General features: G+C 35.6%; 2 protein-coding genes across 2 annotated transcripts; both read right to left on the reverse strand.

The window, feature by feature from the left end:
- Window positions 1–365: 365 nt before the first annotated feature.
- On the reverse strand, window positions 366–3,871 carry LOC147570049 (E3 ubiquitin-protein ligase SP1-like). Its single transcript, XM_086656619.1, has 11 exons — window positions 3,612–3,871; window positions 3,468–3,520; window positions 2,626–2,750; window positions 2,419–2,514; window positions 2,133–2,270; window positions 1,985–2,050; window positions 1,408–1,520; window positions 1,215–1,325; window positions 1,035–1,078; window positions 873–957; window positions 366–759 (listed from the first exon to the last, which is right to left on the reverse strand). The coding sequence occupies exons 1-11, from the start codon at window positions 3,683–3,685 to the stop codon at window positions 657–659; spliced, it is 1,008 nt and encodes a 335-aa protein (XP_086512745.1). The 5' UTR covers window positions 3,686–3,871; the 3' UTR covers window positions 366–656.
- A 1,427-nt stretch (window positions 3,872–5,298) lies between these two features.
- On the reverse strand, window positions 5,299–7,924 carry LOC147570050 (E3 ubiquitin-protein ligase SP1-like). The gene is made up of 9 exons (XM_086656620.1): window positions 7,803–7,924; window positions 7,575–7,748; window positions 7,441–7,493; window positions 6,796–6,908; window positions 6,593–6,688; window positions 6,195–6,365; window positions 6,047–6,112; window positions 5,645–5,757; window positions 5,299–5,568 (listed from the first exon to the last, which is right to left on the reverse strand). Exons 2-9 carry the CDS (start codon window positions 7,652–7,654, stop codon window positions 5,475–5,477), a joined length of 786 nt encoding a protein of 261 aa, XP_086512746.1. The 5' UTR covers window positions 7,655–7,748; window positions 7,803–7,924; the 3' UTR covers window positions 5,299–5,474.
- Window positions 7,925–8,932: the final 1,008 nt, after the last annotated feature.

The following is an 8,932-nucleotide window of genomic DNA, read 5'->3' on the forward strand; positions in this document are numbered from 1 at the left end:
TTTGGGGTATTTGTGGACTCTCAATGTCAAAGGCATTGGGATGAGACATTTTTACCATCCTCCAATATCTCAAACATCCTCAACAAAAAAAAAAGTCTCAAACATAAGATGGATATATTGGAAGAGTCCTCCAATATCAGAAACATTGCCTTTATACACTTTGAGGGCCTGCCAATATTACAGGCAATAAAATGAGACATTTTGGAGTCCATATATTGAATAGAGGATGAGATTTTGGCAACCATCCATTTTTTTTCTCTTAATCTTATGTTTTAAGTTTACGGTTTACTGCTTAGGATTTCGGATTTCAGATATGTATACTCAACGTCTCAACCTAAACAAAAAAAAAGATCAATAACGGAAAGGAAGCGAAAAAAGAACCATTATGAAATAGAAATTTGGAGGGTCTAAAGTTACAATGACATACAAGCCTATAAATATTTACATCTCCTGCAGACAGGAACTGAATTCTTTAATGAGTATTTTAAGATAAACTATTTCTTGGTTTTGTCGACGAATGTGTTATTATGAAGTTAGTTTCTACGAGGGTAATACCATCTTAACAAGTTGAAGAACATACAGTTGCCAAAACAAGTTTGGTAGTCAGATACTTGAAACGTGAAAATCCTGAACTTATCCTTCCTTGGAAGCTTGAATCAATGGCGGAAGGTTCTTACAACCTGTGAGATTCTTCGTCGGCAAAGTGGACAACTAGTCAAGTGTGATGAGCATGTCGTACAGCAGCACATATGACCGCACCTGAAATTTAACATATATCCTTTATACTAAAATGATGAGGGTTTTCTTGAGGGGGACCATCGAAGTGGTCGTAGTTTAGGGGCTAAATAGAAGGACAAGATGTTAGTACTTACGAAACGAAAACAGTGTTGTACTCCTGTTCCAAACATATCACGCATAGATCCGGCATGACATTATCCCTCGCCTTCCTATCAGAGCCTGCATATTTTTATGAAAATTCAAAAACGATACCTAAACACCACAAAGCTACTTAAGAGAAAGAACTCAAAATCTACCTTCTTCATCGTTTTCCAATCGTCGTGCAGCTGCATCTAGAACCCTGGGAACAAGAGAGACCATACATTTTCAATCGTGCTCAGAGATAACAAATTTGAATTGAATGTTCACAGACAAACCATCTAGTGTGGAGTTTACCTTTTAAGCTATTCCTAATAAAATAAAAGGCATAACTTTACCTTTTCCGCGACTCCCAGAATCGTCTTCTTTCCATGATGTAGTGAATGGCATGCCTTGCAATCAGATAAACACCAAACACTGTGAATCCCACAGAAGCGTACTTATATAACCTGCCAGAAATGATTATCTTAGGTACTTTGTCAATGGAAAGAGGGAGAAACAAGTTTCTGGATGATATATCTGAAAAACAACCTTGCCCATTTCCCAAGGTCTGCGATTAGCTGATCAATACTTTTTGGTGACACGTAAAATGGCCCTCTGTGTGGTCGTTGAATCCGAATTGCTCCAATATCATCTTTAACGGCCTAAAGGAATGGAAAACAGAAGGAGAGGGTGATAAGCTGGAGAGAGAACAAGGAAAAATCAATGGTTATTTGTTAACTAAATGGATCATAATATCCCAAACCCGACGCTGTAACTTCCCCGTTAAATCAGTAATTAACTCAATGTAAAAGAAATGGTTATGTGGATCAAAATAAATATCTTATTTTGTGAGGACAATTTTCCAATGAGATTAAAAAGAACGGAAAAGTACAGACAATTGGTTTCAAGTTCCAACACATTGAGTTCTCAAGAATGCTTATTTTCTCGAAATTGGGCACAGTAGTACCATGTTACCCAAGACAGAAATACGGGTTAATACTTGAAGATGAAGGGACATGGTCGAGTTAGGCTGGTCATTCCGAAAGAAAAGAAACAAGCTAATGAATGATGTCATGGTGTACTTGTAGGTATCATTTTTGAGTTTTTTCTTATCATTTTATCATACCTCGCCAACAATTGTCAATGAGGTTCCAGTAGGAAGAAGTTTCTCAATTCTTTTGACTCCAAGCATCTGTAAAATCATAATGCTGATGAGTAAGCAAAATCCCTTGTTATTCACTAAAAAGTAGAGGTTATTATTGAGAAGGGCAAACCTTGAGACCTTGAAGATAATCCAGTGTTCCCCGTGCAACGGAATGCCCGGACTCCTCAAAAACTTCACTAGCCACAGTTAGCACAAAGCCTTTAGCCCCTCGGGCACCCAAAATATATACTCGGCTAGTACCATCATCCTAATACCAAATTAAATAAAGTCCTCTTAGATGCTCACTTTAGATCTCATTTGGTCAAACAAATGGAAATGAGAGGTTCATAAGAACATATATAATATTACTACGTTCAAGAAACTAAGGATCCGTGAAAATTGAAACCCTTACTTACTAGGTACCAAGGGACCTCTTTACTCATGGATAACATCAAAGCTGAGTCTTGTATCCATGAACCAGAATCATTTTGCTTTAGGAAGTGTTGTTCTGCCTGAAATAGAGTATAAGAGAGAGATCTTTGAGTTTGAGTTAGGGCAGAGTTCAAGTTCGCTGAAAGTATGTAATTTGTAGAATATCAAATATTAATTAGAAACATGCTTACTGTTTCCTCCACTATTACTCCTCTCAGACCACTGCACTCGCAGGTGATGGGTGTGTCAGATATGACTTGTCCAGATATTGTAACAACCGACGGCACTATTCTTGAAGTAGTATCTAGAAGCTGAGCTGAAAGTTGGAAAATATCAAAGAACAGTTGTTTTTATTGTTAAGTCAGATTTGACATCAGAACAAATTTTATGCACTTCTCAAGAAGTTAAGGGTGCCTCTTCTCATTGAAGGCTGAGTGTTCAGAGTTCAGACAAAATTCTTCTGCTACTACAACACCACTTAGATACCAACTATTTCCACCACAAACAATCTACTAATAAGCACTGTTAGTTTTTTCTCTAACTCAGATTTGAAATCCGACTCAAGGTCTGATTCCACATTGTTTTTTTCGGCTGACCCGTGATATCTAACTCGTTGGAATGGCTGGCCGGGGTTGATTTTGAGTCCATCTGGTTCAGACGAGTCAGATTAGATGACGAGAAAAAATAGCACCTTACTATTGATTAACCCATATCTCCAGCTCCATAAGCCACAATTTAAGAGGAATAGAAGTGTTCAAGATATGGGGTTCCATTAACATTAAACCTAATATGGTTAGCAAGAACCACTATTTCCAGTTCCATAAGCCAATTTAAAAGAGAATTGCTCATGAAAACTATTCAACATATGGGTTTCCACTAACTCGCAATTCGAAATCAAATGGCTTATCTTCCAATACCTCCTTAAGGAATTGCATAATCACATTCTAGACAGGAACCCTAAACTAGTCTAGTGAAGCCAACATCACACTTAATTTTCTATTTGGGGTTAGCAAAGAAAAGAAAACAACATTACCCAAATCTTTCAATTGATTGACCTTAGTAACTGATCTAAGAATTTCTACATCCCTGAAACATATACCCACAAAAATTACCAAATTAAGAAGCAGAATGAAATGCATACTATTGAAAAAGTTTTAGTGAGAGAGAGAGAGATTACATTCCACTGCTCCTACCCAGAAGATAAAGTGCAGCTGCACTCAAGCAGCAGCTCAACCCTCCCCATGGAATCATCTTCTAAACACCTTGAGAACCCTAAATTAGAAAACCTAGTAAACAAGCTTCATGACTTCAATTTGTAGTCAAACATGCCTAGAACTGAAATGAGTTCCAGAAGTTCCCTTTTTTTATGGTTGAGCAACTAGGTCATGTGACTGTGAGAAGAAAACGAATAGAAATGTGAGTATAGCCCTAGTTTATGACCGTATTTGTATCTGCCCCCCTATTTTTAGACAAATATCCAGATACTCCCCTTCTGAAAATTTCCGTCTAAATCCATTGACTATGTTCTTTTTTATGTTTCTTAAAATACCCATGTCTAATTTATTTTGTTTGTGGTAACTTTTTTGTTCTCTTTTTTTTTTTTTTTTTTTTTGTTGAAATACTTTTTTGTTCTCTTTCTCCTAACTTTATTTATGTTTCTTAAAAATACCCATTGGAAATTGCCAGCCAGATTTGAAGAAATGGCAATCAATTATCCAAACAATTTATTCTAATAAGGAATAAGTAATAGAAGAATTTCAATGTTGTGAAACAAGAAAAGAAACTTTTTAACAATTCTCCATCAAAACAGTCAAAATCAGATAGTTAAAGTTAGATTTATTTAGGCATGAATGACTTTTTAGCAATTAATACTCTAGCTTGATTATTCAACATATACATAAATTCAATCGAGGTTCATTCTGCAGAATTGATACACCATCATGCCTAAATAATTTGACATACAATGGAGAGGGGTCGGAGATGGCCATGGTTATGATAATATCAGTAGAGGAGATCTCCACCTGAGAGATGATGAAGAAGACAAACCAAACCCTAACTCAAAACTTTTCACGCCCACAACAATGCTTCTCTTGTAATATAAAAGCTCTGAAACACTCGTCATGCAACAATTAAAACCACTTATAAATCAATCACCAAAAGAATTGTATGTTCTTCTTCCTCTTTACGTGATAATTCCTAGGTTAGACATAGTTAAGAAGTTCTTTGTAATTGCATTTAGAGAGAAAAGAAAAGAATAATAGAAAGAAGTCTTTGTAATTGAATTTAGAGAGAAAAGAGAAGAATATTAGAAAGAAGTCAAAGAACCTTCTCCTCAAGTATTTCTACCCTCTATGATACTCAAATAGATTTCCCCCACCAAATCATTTCCCGAAACATCTAAAATTCCCATCTAATCAATACAAGTTTTGATCTTAGGTATTTTACTATGAAATTTCATGGAAAAGAAATTCGTAGAAAAAATTTATGGAGAGAATGTAAATAAATTTATTAAATAGAAACTCATATAAATAAATTTTCGAAGAAGGATGAAAAGGAAGATGGTGATGTAGAAGATAGAGAAGAAAAATGTTTGGAGAAATAAAATAAATTATACGAGTGTTTTAGGAAACATAAGAAAAGAAAACAATCAAGGGGTAATAAATTGGCGAAAAATTTCAAAAAGAAGCCACGTGGATATTTCTGTAGAAGTAGGGGCAGACAGGAATTCGAGCATAAACAAGGAGGCCGTATCAGAAATAACCCAACATTATTTTGGGCATAAAAGTTTTTAAAGGGAAATTAAGAATTTTGTTACATCTTATGGAATACAAATTTTTAGGGTGAAATAGAAATAGAAATCAAAATTGAAGGGAGCAAATTAGAATCACAGTAATATATCTAAACTTGTAAAGGAATTCATAGAATCTATATTATGTTCATTAGAGGGACCAAAATTACTATGAAATCAAAGCCTACAAGGATTTACACCACCAGAAGATAAATTGTGTTTCTGGAATATAAGAAAGAACTATTTATTGGACTACCTATCGGAGGTTAAGATATAATGAACGCCATTCGTTGCAATCAGACAACCACCAACTACCATGAACCCCAGAGAAGCGTATTTACAAAACCTGCCAAAAATGACTATCTTAGTTACATGTTGATATCAAAGAAGAAGATAAAAAGATTTTAGATGGTATATCTCACCCTGCCCACTCGCTAGCGTCTTCAATGAGCCCATTGATACGTCTTCGTGAAACGTAAAATGGCCCTCCGCGGGGTATTAGAATTCGAATTGTACCGTCCCTGTCTTTAACAGCCTAAAGAAGTAGAAGAATAACATCATGTATAGGTGATGAGCTAGTTTCCAACATGTGAAATTAATATAAGTATTGAACCCTCTCTCTCTCTCTCTCTATATATATATATATATATATGTATGTATCAATTTGTCCTATACCAGAAACAAGGACAGAGGTTAGCAATTTGTTAAATCGATAGTTAAATCAATTTACGGTATTAAATGAACGGTTATACGCCGATTAAGTAAGATTGTGTGTAACTATGTATAGACCTTATTATGTAGCTTTTCTAATCACTTCAAATTACCTCGCCAACAATTGTCAATGAGGTCCCAGTCGGAAGAACACTTTCAACTCGCTTGACCCCAAGCACCTGTAAACCATAGCGCTTACACATAAGCACAAACCCTAGTTATTAACCAAAAAGTAGAGGACACAACTGAGAAAGGTCAAACCTTGACTGTTTGACCATCATCATCCGGTAATCCTAGTACACTAAGAACACTATCCAGTGTTCTTCGCACAAGAGATTCTGCCGACTCCTCAAAGACTTCACTCGAAGTAGTCAAGACCAAACCTTTAGCATTTTGGGCTCCTCGAACATGTACTCGACCAGTCCCATCATCCTGATATCAAATATAAATATGTTCTATTAAATGCTCAATTTTAGGTTTCTGTTAGTTAAAAACTTGAAACTGAGAGGTTCAAAGGAACAAATATATTTCCAAAACCCTTTGAAGGAAAGAAACACTATACCTTAAACTTGAATTTATACGAACTTTAAATCAACACGAGGGAGCAAAGCAACGAATGATGGATAAATCAAGAAGCTAAGGATCAGCAAAACCCTTACCAGGTACCAAGGAACCTCTCTTTCCGTGGATGACATCAACTTTGATTCATGGTCCCATCCACCATCTTTATTTTTCTTTAGGAACTGTTGGGTTACCTAAAATTAAGTGAATGAAAATTACTTCAAAATCTAACTATTGACATTAAATTTTAACAGAAGTATCAAAATAGTAGATTTTGTGTATTAGTTATAATCTTGCTCACTCTTTCCTCCACTATTACACCTTCCAGATCACTATATTTGCAGGCGATGGGAGTCTCTGCGCCCGCTTTTCCGCGTACAGTAACATATATTGGGAGTAATCCGGAAAGTTGTGCTGTAATTTCACAAAATAATCAGAATTAATTTTTTCTTGCTCAGTCAGAGTTGGCAAGTTTGAAATCTGATCTAATCGAACCAAATTCTAAGCACTATGAGTTTAATGTCTCTTTAGAGAAGAACCCTAAACACTAAAAACTGAGTTCAATGTAAGGCCCAAATCTAAACTTTCATAAGCAATTTGAGTTTTTGACGGGTTGAGTTCAATGTAAACCCTTAACACCTTGAGTTCAATGTTGCGATGTTGCGTGATGATACTTCGAGTTCCCTGTAAACCCTAAACCCTTAAAGTTCATAAAGAATTTGAGAACCCTAAACACTTTGAGTTCAATGCTGAGATGTTCATAAAGAATTTCCCCCGATCATAATTTGGCAAGAACCAGTCTTTCAAATTCAATAACCTAATCCAGTTTCCATTGAAATTATTAAACATATGGGTGCCTATTCACTAATCACTCTAATCTAAAAAGAAAACTAATTATTCAAGATGAAATCTGAATCTTGGTATCAAGAAAAAAGAATAGCATTACCCAAATCTTTCAATTTATTGATCTTAGTAACTGATTTAAGAAAATCTGCTTCCCTGAAACATAACCCACAAATCAGAAAAGCATAATGACATGCATAGTAATCAAAACAAACAGAGAGAGAGAGAGAGGTTTACCTTAGATTGTGTTGCCTGAGAAGATAGAATGCATATGCACATCCGCAAGAGGTCAATCCCCATCCGAATCCCCACATCATCTTTGAAAACCCTAAAACCCCAGAGAAGAAATAATGTTAGTATTATCAACTGAACTAAAAGATGAAGAAATCCCCAACTTATGAGGAGGTTTTCCTTATAATCCAAACCAAGTTAATTAGTACTAGTAATTACTAATTCGACTTTTACTTCACCGCCAAGAATGGGTAATTCAATTTTAGCCCCTAATTTAGAACCAAAACATTTGACCAGCTATGGTTGGATGGATACTTACTTTTAAGTCTCATGCATTGTAATTAACACGAAAAAAATATGTTAGTCAGCTTTGTTATTTGCTTCACTGTGGAGTGTGGGTAAAAGAGAGGGTTGATCTTCTTCAAAGTCGCGAACTGTTCTATCGCTTTTTTCTTGCGAGTCTGAGCTTGCCATTGAATAGTTTTCTTGGGTTCTTAAGGTATTTGATGAGGCTTTTGTTGTTGCTTTCGATGTGGACATACTCTGTCTGTAGCGTCGATGTTCAAGTTAGACCACGAAGTATGGCTTTTGCTTCACATTCTTCTGCATTCCTACCTCTGATTGACTCGACTAATGCTTTTATGAACTGCTTTTGATAGTTATAAGTGTTAGAGAAGAGAGGTGTAAACCAAGTGTTATAGAGGTGTAAACCAAGTTATCCCTAGTTGGTGTATTAGGAGTGTCATTATCTGGTTTAGGGAAGAGATTTAGTCAATTTGTGATTGCTATTGATAATAGAACAGATCGAATAACTTTTCCTGAGTTAAGATCAAAATTGCTTCATCATGAGCAGTGGTTAATGTCTCAAGAAGTTGATGAACAAAAGGCATATTATGTTAATCATAATCAAAATTACAGTAAGAATTCAAGGTCTTACAACAGAAATCAATCTAAGTCAAATCAAAATTACAAATCAAGTGGTTCAAAATCTGTGCAGACTTCAAGTCTTAATAATCAGATGGAACCTAAACAATCACATACAAATCAAAACCAACAGAAGACTCCTCAGACAAACCAGGAGGCAGTGAACTTTGATTTCACTACCATACCCTGTGGAATTTGTCATAAATGGGGACATAAGGCTTCTAAATGTCGATTCAGGTATACACCATCAAATGAATCTGACTTACAAAATTTTGCTGGTCTTCATATTGCTGAATCTTCTGATTCAGTACCCAATAATGAAGAAAACAATGATCCAGCTCAAGAGGAATGCAATTTTGCTGTTCATGAAGAATGCAATCTTGTTATACAAGAAGAATGTCATATAGCTACTATTGACATTCCACAAGCTTCTCACACTT

The sequence above is a fragment of the Eschscholzia californica genome, unplaced genomic scaffold (assembly GCF_041429995.1).
Source record: "Eschscholzia californica isolate CP2 unplaced genomic scaffold, dmEscCali1.0.p SCAF_1, whole genome shotgun sequence".
Lineage (NCBI taxonomy): Eukaryota > Viridiplantae > Streptophyta > Magnoliopsida > Ranunculales > Papaveraceae > Eschscholzia > Eschscholzia californica.